Source organism: Ranitomeya variabilis, chromosome 2 (assembly GCF_051348905.1).
Source record: "Ranitomeya variabilis isolate aRanVar5 chromosome 2, aRanVar5.hap1, whole genome shotgun sequence".
Lineage (NCBI taxonomy): Eukaryota > Metazoa > Chordata > Amphibia > Anura > Dendrobatidae > Ranitomeya > Ranitomeya variabilis.
Window position 1 is genome coordinate 640,875,674 of NC_135233.1, and position 19,663 is coordinate 640,895,336.

The 19,663-nt window shown below is 46.8% G+C and overlaps 1 protein-coding gene across 1 annotated transcript in view; it reads left to right on the forward strand.

The window, feature by feature from the left end:
- The first annotated feature begins 7,601 nt into the window (after positions 1-7,601).
- COG2 (component of oligomeric golgi complex 2) overlaps positions 7,602-19,663 on the forward strand; it is a 90,594-nt gene continuing 78,532 nt past the window's right edge. Inside the window, exons 1-6 of the mRNA XM_077289117.1 lie at positions 7,602-7,750; positions 9,130-9,291; positions 11,553-11,618; positions 11,823-11,903; positions 13,604-13,701; positions 17,412-17,520. Of these exons, the coding sequence (XP_077145232.1) occupies positions 7,679-7,750; positions 9,130-9,291; positions 11,553-11,618; positions 11,823-11,903; positions 13,604-13,701; positions 17,412-17,520 (588 nt within the window). The 5' untranslated portion in view covers positions 7,602-7,678. The remainder of the gene's footprint in view (positions 7,751-9,129; positions 9,292-11,552; positions 11,619-11,822; positions 11,904-13,603; positions 13,702-17,411; positions 17,521-19,663) is intronic.

The window sequence follows — 19,663 nt, forward strand, 5'->3', positions numbered from 1 at the left end:
TGCATAATGACACACACGCACAGCCCCACTGTATAATGACACACACACGCACAGCCCCACTGTATAATGACACACACACGCACAGCCCCACTGTATAATGACACACACACATGCACAGCCCCACTGTATAATGACATACACACACAGCCCCACTGTATAATGGCAGGCACATGCACAGCCCCACTGTATAATGACACACACGCACCACAGCCCCACTGTATAATGACACACACACACACAGCCCCACTGTATAATGACACACACGCACAGCCCCACTGTATAATGACAGGCACACGCACAGCCCCACTGTATAATGACACATACGCACAGCCCTACTGTATAATGACACACACAGCCCTACTGTATAATGACAGGCACACGCACAGCCCCACTGTTTAATGACAGGCACACGCACAGCCCCACTGTATAATGACACATACACACACGCACAGCCCCACTGTATAATGACACACACACGCACAGCCCCACTGTGTAATGACATACACACACAGCCCCACTGTATAATGACACACACGTACAGCCCCACTGTATAATGACACACACACACGCACAGCCCCACTGTATAATGACACACACACACAGCCCCACTGTATAATGACAGGCACATGCACAGCCCCACTGTATAATGACAGGCACACGCACGGCCCCACTGTATAATGACACACACATGCAGCTCACACACACGCACGTGGAGCGGCCCCCAGATGCAGGACGGCGGGGTACTCGGTACCGGGTCTCTCGGTTGTGAGGATGTCACGGTGGCCTGACCCGGTCCGTGGTCCTGCGAAGGGGCGCCCAATAAAAGGTGTAAGTGGTGGTGTAGGTTGCAGTAAATAACGAGGACACAGGGTTGCAGTCTCTTTACCTCTTTACTGAAGGCTTCGGCATCCGCAATCCAGAGCACTGTTAACTGGGCTGGCTGAGACCGGCCGGTCCGAAGGCACATCCAGAGTTCCCTTTGCAGGTGGAAATCAGTGCCTACCTACTAGCGCCTGGGTGTTGTAGTACTTCCCTGCTGAGCACCACGGGATAGTCCTCACAACTGTCGTGTATGTTTCTGTTCTTTCTCTCCATCCCCCAGATGATATGGATAGGACGCACCCGTATGACGGGGTAGGCCTGGAGTTATTTTATAGGGACCCTAGAGACGCCCCTCTCCCACAATTGCCTCCGTTGTCTTCATTAGGTGATTTAGGTGAGGCAGCCAACCTAAAATTAACTGCCCTGCCGTTGGTTTGAAGTAATGCGTAGAGCCCGATACTTCTTCGGCGTTCCGGCCACCGGCTACGTGCCTCAGTAGGATGTTGCCGATCTCGGGGCACGACTCCTACTGGTTCTATCGCCTTTGTGCTGTGATCTCGTTTCTCACTTCTCCACAATATCACTATAATAATCACTTCGACTTCAATTTTTTTTTATTCATTATCAACAGTCCTATTCCTTATCACTATCTATCTACATACTACTATGTAAAACATCATTACTTTCCAACTTTCTTAACGCAACATTATATCTTGACTAACTGCAACAGTGAACATCCCCTTTAAGAGGGACATTTCAAGTCTCTTTGAGGTAGTGCAACTCTCAAGCTGCAAGTCTGCAATAAACAAGAGCTTCTGCGCTGTATCCAGGAACAGTCTCTTCCAAAAGCTCCTTCTTTTGTAAAACCAGTAGAGGGCACCTTTAAGAAGGTGCGAAATATATACAACACAGTTTGTGAACCATTCACCGTCCATGATTCGGCAGTCTTTTAAAACACTCATGCAAAACAAACATAAAGCATTAGGGATCCCGGGTAAACAAAGGGATACCTTTAAGAACTAACCCTGGCCGGGTCTTAGCAGCAAGACAGCAGGAAGACAAACAGTTAAATTAACTATTTACATTTTCGCGGCATCGAGGTTTAATCTTGCGACTGTAACGGCTTTACCTCGCATACCACCCCTCTCAGCCGAGGACGGGTGGGACCCAGGGTCACACGATGGGTCAAGGCAGCCTGGTGGTCCGTAGGGGAGGTGGCAGTCGTCTTGCCTGCAGCGGGCCCGGTTTCCGGGGCCTCAGTTGCAGCCGAGAGAGCTGCGCACCGCTGGACGTCTTGGGCTCTCCAGCCAGTCCCCCTTTGCCACTGGGTGTAAACCACGGCATCCCCGGGTTGTAAGTCGCGGTCTGCATCGACCTCCCCGTAGCAGGGCTCTACCTCGTTCGGGGTGACGTGCACCTTCAGCGGCTCCCCGATCTCCTGGATGACTCCCCTTTAGTGTTGAGCGATACCGTCCGATACTTGAAAGTATCGGTATCGGAAAGTATCGGCCGATACCGGCAAAGTATCGGATCTAATCCGATACCGATACCCGATACCAATACAAGTCAATGGGACACCAAGTATCGGACGGTATCCTGTATGGTTCCCAGGGTCTGAAGGAGAGGAAACTCTCCTTCAGGCCCTGGGATCCATATCAATGTGTAAAAGAAAGAATTAAAATAAAAAATAGGGATATACTTACCCTCTGACGCGCCCTGGACTTTACCACCGTAACCGGGAGCCGTTGTACCTAAGAATGCGCGCTTGAAGGGCCTTAGATGACGTCACGGTGCTCTGATTGGTCCGTAGCGGTCGCGTGACCGCTACGCGACCAATCACAAAGCCGTGACGTCACCTAAGGTCTTTCAAGTGCTTGAAATACCTTAGAAGACGTCCGCAGCTTCTGATTGGTCGCGTAGCGGTCGCGTGACCGCTACGCGACCAATCACAAAGCCGTGACGTCACCTAAGGTCTTTCAAGCGCTTGAAAGACCTTAGGTGACGTCACGGCTTTGTGATTGGTCGCGTAGCGGTCACGCGACCGCTACGGACCAATCAGAGCGCCGTGACGTCATCTAAGGCCCTTCAAGCGCGCATTCTTAGGTACAACGGCTCCCGGTTACGGCGGTAAAGTCCAGGGGCCGCCGGAGAGGTGAGTATATCCCTATTTTTTATTTTAATTCTTTCTTTTACACATTGATATTAATCCCGATACCGATTCCCGATACCACAAAAGTATCGGATCTCGGTATCGGAATTCCGATACCGCAAGTATCGGCCGATACCCGATACTTGCGGTATCGTAATGCTCAACACTACTCCCCTTCCTTCCTGAGAGTTGAAGGTTACCACAACACCCCACTTCGGCGGAGGGTCGTCCACATTGTCCTTCAGATCAACCATGACCGCAGGTCGAGTCTCTCTCCCTCTCTCCTTCCTCCGCGCAGCCACCAGGTGCCGCTGGTGCTCCATCAATGGCAGGATCTTCAGGTCCCGCTCCCGCGGCTCACGACCCGGTGACGGGGTTCGCAGGTCCTCCGCGGTCGGAATGGGTGAAGAGGGGAATGCAGGGGACAGGCGGATCTCCGCAGAGTGGACAAGCCGGGAACCCACACGAGTGTGGGCGTCCCGGCAGCGTGCCAGCTGCCGGGCTTCGGCCGCGGCCACCCAGTCTTCTGGCGACTGGCGGCTGGCCTCCCCAGGGGCAGCTCTGCAACGGTCAATCCCCGCAGCGACGGTGGATCCAGGCTTGCTTCTGATGGTGAGGCCCTGCGCCGGGCCGGGGTGTCCCCATGTGGCTGCCTGGAATTCGCCATGTCTGTCCCCTCTTCTGGGTCATCTTCCCGCGATCTCTTTCGGGGGCTGCCCCGTCTCCATGGTCTCCACCCTCCATAGAGAATGAGGAGGCGGACCTCGGCTGCTGACGGACATGTCCTCAGGATACAGCAATATTTAGACTGGGCGGCCATGGTTCTTCGCGCTCTTCAGTCTGTCCACGCCCACAAATCCACACCCTTCTTCTTCTCCTGCGCTCCGCGTTGCGCTGTAATGGCGGCGGTTTTGGCGGGAACTTTTGGCGGCAAATAGCAATATACAGTCTTGGCAATAAATCACGGTTCAAGCACAATTCAGTCACAGTTCCAAGGCACACATGACCTGATTCTTCAGGCTTAAGTAGATCCTGTTTGTGACGCCAAGTTGGAGCGGGCGCCAGACGCAGGACGGCGGGGTACTCGGTACCGGGTCTCTCGGTTCTGAGGAAGTCACGGTGGCCTGACCTGGTCCGTGGTCCTGTGAAGGGGCGCCCAATAAAAGGTGTAGGTGGTGGTGTAGGTCGCAGTAAATAACGAGGACACAGGGTTGCAGTCTCTTTACCTCTTTACTGAAGGCTTCGGCATCCGCAATCCAGAGCATTGTTAACTGGGCTGGCTGAGACCGGCCGGTCCGAAGGCACATCCAGAGTTCCCTTTGCAGGTGGAAATCAGTGCCTACCTACTAGCGCCTGGGTGTTGTAGTACTTCCCTGCTGAGCACCACGGGATAGTCCTCACAACTGTTGTGTATGTTTCTGTTCTTTCTCTCCGTCCCCAAGATGATATGGATAGGACGCACCCGTATGACGGGGTAGGCCTGGAGTTATTTTATAGGGACCCTAGAGACGCCCCTCTCCCACAATTGCCTCCATTGTCTTCATTAGGTGATTTAGGTGAAGCAGCCAACCTAAAATTAACTGCCCTGCCGTTGGTTTGAAGTAATGCGTAGAGCCCGATACTTCCTCGGCATTCCGGCCACCGGCTATGCGCCTCAGTAGGATGTTGCCGATCTCGGGGCACGACTCCTACTGGTTCTATCGCCTTTGTGCTGTGATCTCGTTTCTCACTTCTCCACAATATCCTTCGCTTCGTGTCCTTTCTTAGGATGCCGCCGCAATGGAGTGCAGGCGCGGCTCCGTAACGATCTGTCCTTTTCGCTAGGCCTCTGCCAGGATCCCACCCCTGACAGGGACCCCCCTGGATCTTCCCAAGTAACGCTCTTCTCTCACTAGATGTTACCTGGGCAAAACCCAGTCAGCTTCTCCCTAACTTCCTATCCAACCCCCAATTTTACCAGAGTGTGAGGAGTGGCCTAATACATAGAACCCTTTGCTCCCCCTGGTGGACGGAGTGTGAAGTGTAATGTGTGACTGTGATACCTGGTCAGGTGAACTCCTTTAGTGCCATCAGATGTACCATCACTCCCCTTAGTGGCGGAGCATCAGTACTGCAACGACCAGGACTCTGGGGCGCTGCACACGCAGCTCACACACACGCACGCAGCTCACACACACGCACGCAGCTCACACACACACGCAGCTCACACACACACGCAGCTCACACACACACACGCAGCTCACGCACACACACACGCAGCTCACGCACACACAGCTCTCACACACACAGCTCACACACACACAGCTCACACACACACACACACAGCTCACGCACACACATGTCGTAGCTGTTTTCGCTCTGACCCAGAGTCAGTACGTCAGATCACCAGTGAGGCCTAATTGTGGAATTACGCCCTTAATTGACAAGCGCTTGGAGACAAAAAGACACCTCACACATATCCTGTGAGCAAGTCACTTTTATCTGATATATTAAAACCAAGGCAATGCTTTATACCATTTACACAAAATGCATTTCAATGTAACTCATGTAGCCCCCACCATCACCCAGGGTCATACTTTATTTACCACAACTCAGACCATGTTGTGGCTGACTATTGAGAACATACATGATAAGAAGTATAGTCTCCTTGAAGAGGAGACCGTCAGACTACTGCGTCAACAGATTCTAGTAATTCTAACACTTAAAAGCAAGAGGCACTTAAAGGCAAACTATTAATCCTTCTATAACACACACACGCAGCTCACACACACACGCAGCTCACATACATGCACGCAGCTCACACACACAGCTCACACACAGCTCACACACACACAGCTCAGACACACGCAGCTCACACACACACGCAGCTCACACACACGCACGCAGCTCACACACACAGCTCACACACACAGCTCACACACAGCTCACACACACAGCTCACACACACACAGCTCACAGACACACGCAGCTCACACACACATGCAGCTCACACCCACACAAACGCAGCTCACACACACACACGCAGCTCACACACATGCACAGCCCCACTGTATAATGACATACCCACACAGCCCCACTGTATGATGCACATGTACAGCCCCACTGTATAATGACACAGACAAACACAGCCCCCTGTATAATGACAGGAACATGCACATCCCCACTGTATAATGACAGGCACATGCACAACTCCACTGTATAATGACACACACATGCACAGCCCCACTGTATAATGACAGGCACACGCACAGCCCCACTGTATAATGACACACACATGCAGCTCACACACACGCATGCAGCTCACACACACACGCAGCTCACACACACACGCAGCTCTCACACACACAGCTCACACACACACACAGCTCACACACACACGCAGCTCACACACACACACACACGCAGCTCATACACACACACGCAGCTCACACATGCACGCAGCTCACACACACAGCTCACACACACAGCTCACACACACACAGCTCACACACACAGCTCACACACACAGCTCACACACACGCACGCAGCTCACACACACGCACGCAGCTCATACACACACAGCTCACACACAGCTCACACACACACACACAGCTCACACACGCAGCTCACACACACGCAGCTCACACACACGCAGCTCACACACACATGCACAGCCCCACTGTATAATGACATACCCACACAGCCCCACTGTATGACGCACATGTACAGCCCCACTGTATAATGACACACACACACAGCCCCACTGTATAATGACAGGCACACGCACAGCCCCACTGTATAATGACAGGCACATGCACAACCCCACTGTATAATGACACACACATGCAGCTCACACGCACGCACGCAGCTCACACACACAGCTCACACACACGCAGCTCACACACGCACGCAGCTTACACACACGCACGCAGCTCACACACACGCAGCTCACACACACGCAGCTCACACACACGCAGCTCACACACACAGCTCACACACACGCAGCTCATACACACACACGCAGCTCACACACACACACGCAGCTCACACACACACACGCAGCTCACACACATGCACAGCCCCACTGTATAATGACATACCCACACAGCCCCACTGTATGATGCACATGTACAGCCCCACTGTATAATGACACACACACACGCACAGCCCCACTGTATAATGACACAGACAAACACAGCCCCCTGTATAATGACAGGCACATGCACATCCCCACTGTATAATGACAGGCACACGCACAACCCCACTGTATAATGACACACACATGCACAGCCCCACTGTATAATGACAGGCATATTATCCTCTATATAATGAATTTAATATTGTCTTAATTATTATTGTTATCATTGCTGTAGTGAATGATTATTATTAACTTTTTAGTATTCTGACCTTGTTATCTCGGTAAATAATAATTATTATATTTGCAATGAATTGCTATTAATATTATATCTTATTATTATTAATATCTCTGTAAGGGTTATTGTAATTATTACCACTATCACCTGTGTAAGGAATATTGGTGTAAAATAATAATACTGATAATAGTAATGCTGTTAGTTCAGCTCCATGCTGCGTTCACGGTCGGCATCCACCAGGTGGCGCTGTGATGTGTAGCTTCCTGCCCAAGGCGTCGCTCTCTATGACTCGCCGTCATCAGCTCCTTGAGGTTGGCGGAAGTGCCGCGTCAGCCGGGGGTTGTCAGGCTGTGTGATGGAGAGAGGGAGAATGCAGCTGCCGCAGAGCCCGAGCGCCTTGTGTTTCGATAAAGATGAGTTCATGAAGGTTGGAGCCGTTGTCTGTGACTCCTGTGTGCCCCCGAGTGTCTGTGTGTGAAGTCACTGCACCATCAGCTGTATACGTGCTGTGTATGCGCAGCAGTGTCCTGTGTGGCAGCAATGCCGGGAGCTAGAGCTGACTGCCTGCTGCTTCCTTATCTAAAGGGCCAGTTTCCCGGAGATCTAGTGATACTGTGTAGGTTAATAGTGTTACAATGCTGCTCTGAAAATGCGACCATTGGGAGAAAATTACCTTCTTTCCTCCCAGGAGCCGCTGACTTTCAGTCACGGAAAGTCCACAGAGCGGCTTTCAGTCACGGGACGTGCGCAGAGCGGCTTTCAGTCACGGGACGTGCGCAGAGCGGCTTTCAGTCACGGGACGTGCGCAGAGCGGCTTTCAGTCACGGGACGTGCGCAGAGCGGCTTTCAGTCACGGGACGTGCGCAGAGCGGCTTTCAGTCACGGGACGTGCGCAGAGCGGCTTTCAGTCACGGGACGTGCGCAGAGCGGCTTTCAGTCACGGGACGTGCGCAGAGCGGCTTTCAGTCACGGGACGTGCGCAGAGCGGCTTTCAGTCACGGGACGTGCGCAGAGCGGCTTTCAGTCACGGGACGTGCGCAGAGCGGCTTTCAGTCACGGGACGTGCGCAGAGCGGCTTTCAGTCACGGGACGTGCGCAGAGCGGCTTTCAGTCACGGGACGTGCGCAGAGCGGCTTTCAGTCACGGGACGTGCGCAGAGCGGCTTTCAGTCACGGGACGTGCGCAGAGCGGCTTTCAGTCACGGGACGTGCGCAGAGCGGCTTTCAGTCACGGGGCGTGCGCAGAGCGGCTTTCAGTCACGGGACGTGCGCAGAGCGGCTTTCAGTCACGGGACGTGCGCAGAGCGGCTTTCAGTCACGGGACGTGCGCAGAGCGGCTTTCAGCCATGGGACGTGCACAGAGCGGCTTTCAGTTGCCACTTCCAGCACTGCTCATTATACAGTATACACACCCTGGCACTATGCCTGACAGCACGTTGTGCCACAGATGCACTGCAGAGCCGGCTGTCAGTGCTGGGTATGCTTCCAGCCGTCCCCCAGTATAGTGAGATGACTGTAGTGGCTCTGTGCGCGCCGCTATGACTGAAAGCCGTCGGCTCCAGTAAGAAAAATAAGTTACCGTAGTTTTCTCCGAATAGTTGCACTTTCAGCGCAGCGGCCAGACTGCATTGTAACGCTATTATCTGCACATTATCCCTGTATCTGCAGGTATATAGCATTTTCCGGGGTGATGGCACCCCTTACATTCTCCATTTTAATATATTTTTACATTTCATGACTCTGGTATCGGTAATTTTCGTGAAATATTGCATTCCTGTTGTGTACATGTATATTTCTCTCTCACTAGGACTCATTTGATGTTGACCACTTTGTGTCAGAATGTAGAAAGCGCGTGCAGCTGGAAGATCTTCGGAACGATCTTGAGATTTATTACCGTCTCCTGAAAACTGCCATGGTGGAGCTCATTAACAAGGACTACGCAGACTTTGTCAACCTCTCCACCAATTTGGTACGATATATTTCTTTGATTTTCATATACTTTCAGATGTGTTAAAGGGGAATCTGACAGCAGGTTTTTGCTAGGCCATCGAAGAGGAGCATGATGAAGGGGCTTACACCCAGGTTACAGCGATGTGTCACTTACTGAGCTGGGTTTTGCTATTTCACTACAATCAGTGTCTTATCAGCAGGAGATTATCACTACAGGACAACTGACCTGCATCCAACCACATCCCCAGCAGTGATTAGCAGCTCTGTCACCATACAATGTATATGTATAGCTGTGGTGTGGGAAGGGTTACAGACAGCTCAACAACTGAGCTCTGCTAGATCTGCAGCAGAGAAAACTGCGACTACATCATAACGTCTGCCCCCAGTAAACTAAGTGATACTTAGCTATCCCTATATAATGCTGTTGTCAGATTACATGGCAAATGCCTGCTGACGGATTCCCTTTAAAGTGGTTGTCCAGTGAAACTACCCCATTAGGACTTAATTATCACTGGGTCCTATACCGATCAGCAGAGCACTACATTTTTATGCCTGAAGAGGCACTTCTATCCCCATTAGTATAGATCGGCAGTGCACATGTCTTACCGCTGGTCCACTCCTTCTCTTTTGGGCTTCCAGGAAATGCGGAGTGCAGCATTCAGCACCTGAAAAGGGAATGAATGGCGCACGTGTCCAGCATACTCACTGTCACCCCATTGTAATGGGGAGGAGAGTTCCCGTCTCTACCAGTCGGTGCCGGTCACAGCTCTCAGAGCCCCCCAATGTAAGGTGTCCCTGATCCTAAGAATAAGTGTTTACTTATTTTTCACTGGAGTACCCCTTTAACACACTTTCAAAAACAAAACCTTAAAGGGGCATTCCTCTTAGGACTTTCTGTCAATATGTGGCAACAAGAGGTGAACGAGATTAAACACATGAATTTGCGCTATTGTTTTTATTAGGTCTCATTCCCACGTCCATGTTTTAAATACCTGTTCTACACTGAGCTGAGAGGTTTTTTTGCAGACTATCTGTAAAAGAGGTGCTTGTTTTTTATCTGATGTGCGAACCAAATTCACCCATTCAGCTTAGTTAGTTTGTGGGAAAAAAATGGATGGCGCTTAGATTTTTTATTTTTAAAATTTCACCATTTATGTTTGAGGAAAAGAGTGGTATTTAAACTTTTATATGTTTTTAATGATTGTTTTTACATTTTCAGTAACTAGTCCCTCTACAGGACTTGAACCTGCGATCGTTTCATTGCTCACACTATTTACTGCAGTACCACAGGTTCTGCAAAATCAAGGTTCTCCTATCCTGTCGTTTTTGTTTTTTTTCCGCTCAATAAAGTAGCCAGTACGGTGTTGAAACGCGTTGTGAATAAAAAACCTTTTTATCATTGTTGAAGAATTGATTTACTCTAGCTGCCCACCTTATGTGTTTTATCCAACTTGATACACTGGTTATAATATAACAGGCATTGATTTGGACACCAGGCCTTGCACTGAGAGAAGAATACAGTGTCAATGCATATTATACAAGCCACTAATCGCCACTATTTTAACCATTTAGATGCTTATGTCTAGTCACAGACAGGAGCATTTAAATAGTTCCTTACTGCCACAGCATCCACAATCTGATGGGAACAGCTCCCACCCACTTTCTGCATAGTGACCTTTTCTCAGATCAGAGCATACCTAGAAAGCACTCCTGTAGAAGTCAGTAAGTCAGAACAAGTCTATTGCTTTCTATGTGGCTGCTGAAAAGTCATCTGTTCCTTATAGACTTAGTGGCCAGAGAAGGAGCTGCTGTATCGACGTGACCACACTGGAAGCAGGAGAATCTCTGCCATCAGTGCAATGACCAGGGGGGAGATCGTTGCACCAAAGAACATCAATGGAGTTAGCAACTACCTGCCGATAGCTCAGTTAAAAATTGCACTTTTTTTTTTAAGTTTACCATGAAAATCTGATTTAAACAATAGGTCATCTTGCTTTTGATCCCTGAATTTGTAAAAAAAAAAAAAAAGTAAAAAATTAAAAATTTGCCGCAAGCACTTGAATAAAATGGCTATGGAAAAATGATACCAAGCTATTGGAGTCACCGTGCATCGGAATGAACCCAGGATGTTGTACTCAAGGCTCCCACCATCTCTTGCATTGGTGTTTTTGGTTTCCTTTTGTGGGAGGCAATTGGCTTTATTGGGACATAGTGACCATGCTGCTATTTGAAAACAAAAAGTTTGATTTTGTTTGAGATCTTCCTATTCTTATTGTACAGGTTGGAATGGATAAAGCTCTGGGTCAACTTTCCGTACCACTGGGACAATTGAAAGAAGAAGTATTGGTATGTCTGGTATATTTCTTACATTTTGGTTATACAAATTCGTTGCAACAAAAAATGGATCTATAGATATTATAAACTTTATTTTGATAAAACCAGCAAAAGACTGGTTTAAATACTGGTACCGTGATTGCACCAGATGCATGCTCTATCATATGACACACTATATAGCTTTACTAAACTTAAATCGCCTCTTCCAATTTTCAGAGCCTGAAAACATCAGTTAATGACAGCATAAGTGCGGTAGATGAACGTCTGGCCAAACAAGATGATATACGAAAAAAAAAGGCAAGTCCATGATCCTCATGCTGATTTTTTTTTATTTTGATGGTGGTAGATCTTTATGCTACTGTGACATCAGTTTACATGTGGATTTTGTTGACTCCTACTGAAATGAGGGATTGTATCTTCTAAACCGTAGGGCACAGTTAAGGGTCCTTTTACTCAGGCCTCTAAATTGCTAAATGATGGTGTGATGATACTGCATTTAATCTTAGTTATCCAGATGTCTATTTTCAGTAAGCCCGGAGGCATAGACTGTTATATTTATGTTGACTTTTGAATTTGTGTTGATTCTTCAGTTGGTCAAGAACCATAGACTGTTGTCATACGAGCCTTAAACATTGATTTTTGATATGTTTGAATGGCTGATGTTTGCCTCTTATATCAGTTCCTACGGCTTATTGCCTGCTATCTTTGCGAGACGGTGATGTAGGGTCATTGAACAATGGATTTTTGCTTAATATGTTGATTGACCATTCTGTGGGTCCTGTGGCTTGTTGACTTGCAAAACAGAAGAGGAAAAACTATACAAATTGATTTAATATTCAAACAATGCAAATTAATCTCATCACGCCTTCCTCTTGACCTCTGGATGATGGCTAGAAGGACAACAGTTGTGAACTATATAAGGTTTATATGCCTCTTTAACCAGGGATCCAAAGTACTAGAGACTCTTTACAAAACCACATCCAGGAACACTCTACAAGATAGCTGCCAGAACGTCATGTCTCAATCACAAGGGACACAGATTTGATATTCTAAGAAAATGCCAGTTTAGGTTACCACAGCCCATCTGAAAACAATACAGATCTGTTCCATTGACCATCACTGAACCCATTAATATGTTTGGGAAAGTCAGAATTTGGACTCACTGGTCACTCGAGCCCCATGGATACCTTCGGGTAAGCCCAGGATTAGGACCCACTGGTTATCTGGCTCCATGGAGATGTTTGGAGAAGATAGGTTGTGACCCTCCCGTCACCTGGCCTTGTATCTCAATGAACTGTCAGCTTCCTTATCTTGTCAGTACCTCTTCTCTGTGGGTGCCACAGGTGGGGTAGTTGGCCCTGGAAGCTCCTAAGTCGCAGCTGCTTTCTAATCCTGACGTGCCAGCGGAAGGGTGAGACTTTGTAATTTTGCACCCTCTTGGGTATTTTGCAGGGAATGTTTTATATGTTGTTGTCTGTTTTGTGGTTCAGTAAAGTATTGCCACACTGTTTTACCCTCATCCTTTGTTGCCTGGGTAGTATTAAGCCCACGGTAAAAAGAAAGTGGGTGTTAAGTGGGATGAGCCCTGGCCCAAGCAGTCTCGAGCCAGCAGACGATAGCACCACTGACCCCCCGTATTTCCACAGATGGGTTTATGCAAACACTTGTTCATGTATTTCTGTCCACTGCTGTCATAAACTTTACACAATTGTAAGGATCACATTCCCTATTGATATGAGGGGATCTGCTGGCAAATGCTCATTTTTAAGCCTGGATAAGAGATGTGATCAAACTCCAATCAAGCGTTCTGTCATTGAAGTGCTTGGCCTTTTAGACTGGGCAATGATCTGAGGCACAGGCCATATGAACATTTATTAGGATGTTTATCACAATTTGTGAAGAGCTCCCAATTCTGGCCTTCATAATGCGGTAAATAACCTCATCCAGACAGAACATGCTGAATCTTGGGTTTGATGGCTAACTTTTCTTTGTTTCAGATGTGTGTGTTAAGGATGATTCATGTTATACGTTCTGTTGAGAAGATTGAAAACATTTTGAACTCCCAGAACCATAAAGAAAATGCTGAGCTAAACGGGTGAGACTTGGGCCTCATGCACACAGGCACATGATTGCACTGTATAAATTCCTGTACGCCTTTTACCCATATTTATGCTTGGGGAGGTTTTTTCCGCTCTGATTTTGTATGAATCTGTCAGTAAAATGAATGCCAACCAATGGTAGTTTTCTCTCATAGAAGCTATACAGGGGTACATGGAATGCCCATGTGTGTCGCTGCAGTGCAGAGCCAAAGGACTACTGTTCACATGGCTCCTAATGCTATACAGTATTTGTCAGTAAGTTTGGAACAGGATAGCAGCTGTCTGTGACCTTCCCATATGCTCTGATCATTAACAATAAGAAAGCATTCAGAATAAAATGGCATGGTTCTATAAAAATAATTTCATGTATGATTATGGTGAAACCTGTTAGAGACAAGCACACAGTTGCATTAAAAAAATCTCTTCTAGAGCAGTGTTCTCAAGTACCCCAACATGTTTTTAGCGTTTCTACAATACTTTACATTGGATTGTTAATGGCCCAGAAATGTTCTGTGAATATTGACAAATCATGATCTGTAGGGGGTAGATGTGGATCACAGTTCAGAAACTGTTATGAAAGGGTGGTCCTTCCAACAAAGATGTGTCAGCATAGTTTGTGTAGGATAAAGGTACCTTCACACGAAGCGACGCTGCAGCGATAGCGACAACGATGCCGATCGCTGCAGCGTCGCTGTTTGATCGCTGGAGAGCTGTCACACAGACCGCTCTCCAGCGACCAACGATGCCGAGGTCCCCGGGTAACCAGGGTAAACATCGGGTTACTAAGCGCAGGGCCGCGCTTAGTAACCCGATGTTTACCCTGGTTACCAGCGTAAAAGTAAAAAAAACAAACGGCACATACTCACATGCGTCCCCCAGCGTCTGCTTCCTGACACTGACTGAGCTCCGGCCCTAACAGCACAGCGGTTTCACTTTCACTTTAGGGCCGGCGCTCAGTAAGTGTCAGGAAGCAGACGCTGGGGGACGCATGTAAGTATGTGCTGTTTGTTTTTTTTACTTTTACGCTGGTAACCAGGGTAAACATCGGGTTACGAAGCGCGGCCCTGCGCTTGGTAACCCGATGTTTACCCTGGTTACCAGTGTAAAACATCGCTGGTATCGTTGCTTTTGCTTTCAAACACAACGATACACAGCGATCGGACGACCAAATAAAGTTCTGGACTTTATTCAGCGACCAGCGACATCACAGCAGGATCCTGATCGCTGCTGAGTGTCAAACGAAACGATATCGCTAGCCAGGACGCTGCAACGTCACGGATCGCTAGCGATGTCGTTTCGTGTGAAGGTACCTTAAGACTGCAAATCTGCCAAAGGAAATCTGCTGTGATCTACTGGTCTTTTCAAAGATGTGATTGTTTTGAAAAGATTTCACAGCAAAAATATATAGTCCCATTGATCTGCTTTACAGTCGCATATACAATGAAGAAAAGATGAGCTGGTGAAAAAGAGCACCCAGCCTGTTTAATGGGGTAATCAGGCATGCCCCTTTTATAGGGTGGTGAGTGTGGCCAATATCATCACTTCTGCAGTTCTTACTAGTGATGAGCAAGTGTACTCGTTGCTTGGGTGACCTCCGAGAATTTTTTAGTGCTCGGAGATTTCGTTTTCATCCCTGCAGCTGAATGATTTACAGCTATTAGCCAGGCTGAGTACTTGGGGGTTGCCTGGTTGCTAGGGAATCCCCACACGTAATCAAGCAGGCTAGTAGCTGTAAATCATTCAGCTGCGGCGATGAAAACTAAATCTCCGAGCAGTCATAAATACTCAGAGGTCACCCTAGTACACTCGCTCATCGCTAGTTATTACGGCTACAGATCTAATGAATGGGATAGATGTGTGGGACAAATACCTTCCACATGCGCACATGATGTGGTTGCGAGCAGGGGTCAGATTTACTGTTGTGGGTCTTTTTTTTACATTGCTTAGAGTAAAATCCACATTGAAAATCAGTATTATAAATTGACTTGCTGCAGATTAAAGATCTGTAGTGCAGATCAGTTTATGGTCCATTTTTTTCACATAGCATGTGGATGAGATTTTTGTAAAATGTTATACTTAATGCTGTTGCTTTAATATGCTGTTAACTTCCCGCTCACAAAAGCTGCAGTATAATCGCCCTTTGCAAACATTCCCTTAATAGGAAGGGTAGAACTATTAGAAACCGAATAAACCGTTAGACAATGACGATTATTGGTTACTCATGTATACTGAGGCCATAGACCCAAAGATTAAGTGATGATCCAGCATTAAAGGCAATCTGTCACCACATTTGATCTATCTAAACTATTAATATGGGCATATAGGTTATAAAATGAAGAAAGTCATCCCTGTATGTTTCATATCAGATAAATCATCTTTTATAACTTTATATAAATGACTTCTTTTAGGATATGGAGAGGACATTGACTGGAAGATAACTCTGCCTCTAGAGCTTATTTTACACAAAGGGAGAGTCACCAGTGTGATGAGTAATGGCCGCTCTCTGCTCTCCTGATCTCACTGCAGAGCGGTGTGTGGTTATACCTGACACATCTGCAGGTTCCTCTCAGCTTCCAACTTCCAGGCAGATAGGACTGTAATATTGTTCCAATACAGCAGAGCTCAGAGAGAGGCAAAAAAGACAAATTTCATTTCTCCTGTTCTGTGTTGTCTCACACTTGTCTCACACTGGTAGCCCTCCCTTCATGTAAAATATTCTCTGGAGGCAGTTATCTTCCAGGCAACATCCTCCCCATAGCCTGGAATATTTATATAAAGTGATAAAAGATGATTTGTCAACAACACAGCTGATATGAGGCATACAGTTATAACATTTTTCAGCAGTCTATAACCTGTATGCCCATACTAATAGGTTAGATAGGTCAAATGCGGTGACGGATTCCCTTTTAATCAGCAAGGTTCATCAAAGGAATTTTTTTCTCTTCAATGGAGCAATGTTTTGCCATGTGCAGTAACATACATTCATCCAGTGCTGAGCGAAACACACTGTGCAACATTTTCTTATATTGATCTTAATCAAAGGGCCAATGAAGTAAAATGTTGAAAATTTGTCAGGAAGCGGGCTGTTTAATAAATTTATTGCAATATTTACCTGTCCTTGTGCTAGAGACGTAGAAATATGCCATAGACATATGCTATAATTTATTGCAATTTCTGTAAATGTTAGGTCATGGGAGTGCATAAAAGTCAACACAAAAGACTTGCGCACTAACATTTGTGCTTTTTTACCCCAGTACAGTGTTGTAAAGTGTATAATATGTTCTCTCTAACTATGTGCTTAGAGGGAGCCTGGAGTTTTACTTTGAGTGTGCATTGCCCCAGGGTGCAAATGAAGAAGATTTTCTGTCCAGAATTTCCAGACGGAAAATGTTCTGTGTTTAACACGGTATTAAGGAGTTCTCAAGAATTTGTTTAATAGCCACAATATAAATTGACCGGCACTGTAAATTTGAAGTTACGGTAGTTTTGCAGTGCAAAGAATGAAATATTCAACTTGCTCTAATCTTCCTTGCTGAACCTCTCCAGTGTTGCTTAACACTGCACAGTTCCCCTGTCTGATGAGCTGATATATTAGGAGCTCTAGGTGATGGATTATGTCTTATAATGAAGGGACGTATTTTAAAACAAAAGTTATAATCATTTAATTAGCGTTAAATGCATTCTTCCTGTTTTATCTTGTTTAAAGCACATTGCTAACTGGGCAGATTTTGGAACGGATTGCAACAGAATTTAATCAGCTGCAGTTTCATGCTGTACAAAGCAAAGGCATGCCTCTTCTAGATAAAGTCAGACCTGTGAGTATATTACACCTACACCAAAGCTCCCTGTTTATATTTTGTCAGATTAATAGTTATACGTGCTCAGATTACGTTGTTTTTGTTTCTCTTTTTTTTTTAGATTTACTTTTTTACACTCTAAAAAAGGAATGTAGCAATTTAAATTTTTGTATTAGTAATTGTTTATTCAGCTATTTTTCATATAAAATTAAATGTAGTGTATTAACATTTAATTTTTTTCTTCAGCAACTAGGGTTGACATTTTTGTTTGCTAGTATGTATGTATGTGAGCATGACACTTAGGCCGGAGTCACACAACCGTGTAACACGGCCGAATGCTATGCAATAAAACCTCGCATAGCACTGACCAGTGATTTTCTCTTGCTGATTCGGCGTGCGAGAACAATGGCTGCGATTGGCAGCGAGACTCGGCTCACTTGCACCCATACAAGTCTATGGGTGAGAGTGACACAACGCACAACACTCTGATGTCACCCGAGTGCAGTGCGATTCCCACCGACACCAGCAGCAGAGGAGATGGAGAAATTAATTTCTCCGCCTCCTCCGCAACTGTTTTCCTATCCTGTCACGTGAGAGGCTGGGAGCACAGACGCATGACACTTGGCTCCCACTCGCAGCACAGCAGGATACGAGGGTCATTAGCATATCGCATCGGATGCTATACACTAGTGTGACTCCAGCTTTACCCGCAAATACTGCATCCAAAGGCCATAGGAGACTGTGGTTGCTGGTCGACCGTATCTCCTATACTTTGGCTGTCTTAGCTGTGAACTAGGCACACCACCTGGGCTATCCAGTTTACAGCTCTGGGGGGAGAGCCCAGTGCCATTTTATTGTAGTCCAAAGCTGTGCTCTGAGCTGCAATTTACCCTGCACCACTCACACAGTGTTCAGTGGCCACCGATAACAGAAGATCCTTGCAGCAGCGGTGAGAACTGCACAGGTCAGGGAGCCTGATATTGCACTGCTAATGCCAGGACACCAAGTGTTCTCATGGCAAGAAGAATTCGCCTCTGCAGCTCTGAACTGTGAGAACAATGCTGCTGAGTGACCTCTTCCAGTGCTGAGAACAGATCAGTAGCCTGTCACTAGTAGCACGATGCCGCCTGCCCAACCTATGGTCACCACTGCTGTCACCCCAGTATTTAGCTCACAGAAGTGAACTCATGACACTACTGAATGCTGAGCACTGTCTCCCTTTGCTCAGTCAGTGTAAAGCCTCATTCACTTGCCTATAATGCAGGGACATTTGAATGTGGCTTTACTGCTGCGCCTGCTAAGTGCATCTGAAGTCTGCTGTGCTTTGCAGACACATCCATAAAGCCTCACTCAGACATGCCTGCATTACAGACACCTGAATGAGGCTTTCCACTGAGCAGAACCATGCATCTAATGCCATGTATGTAGTCCCATCAGGTGGGATACAGTCTACAGAGCCATGTATCTAACCTAATTTTCTCATGTGTGATAGTCTGCTGAGCGATGCGACTAACCCTATTCTGTGATACCATTTATCTATCATGTGTGATTCAGTGAACAGTGCCATCTAACCATATCGGCGATGACAGCAGTCCCCTGTGACACTGATCACATGTTAGTATTTCTTTGAAGTAACCAACACAATGTCTTCACCCTGTGATCCTAAACGTCATCTTCCCTTATCATTTTTAAAACGCCCAGAATGGGAGGACATGAGTGACAGCACACATTGAGGAGATCCTGTCCACAATTACTCCAGTTATAATGTGAGCTTGCACTACATGAAGTTTCAGCAGCTGCACTCCCTAGTGATTAAAAGTTGAAGATATCCAGACTTTTTAAACTACTTTTCATCATATTTTATACCATTAAAATCAAGTACATTTTTTTTTTTTTAAATGAAAAATCTCTAATTCAACTTTTTGAATTGTTGAAAGCATTTTTGGGGATGACCGGGTCCCAGGCAAGTTTTAATACTATTGCACAAAACTGTTTCTCCATATTTCAACACATGTTTTGAGGCAATTGTTCTGTTTAAGGGTTTATTTCAAGAAATTATATTTGTATGTTCTGAGATAGTCATCAAGGGTTTCTCCAGGAATATAATTAAATGGCACATAATTGGAACTGCATGCCTTTCTTGTCTCATGTCAGAATGGGT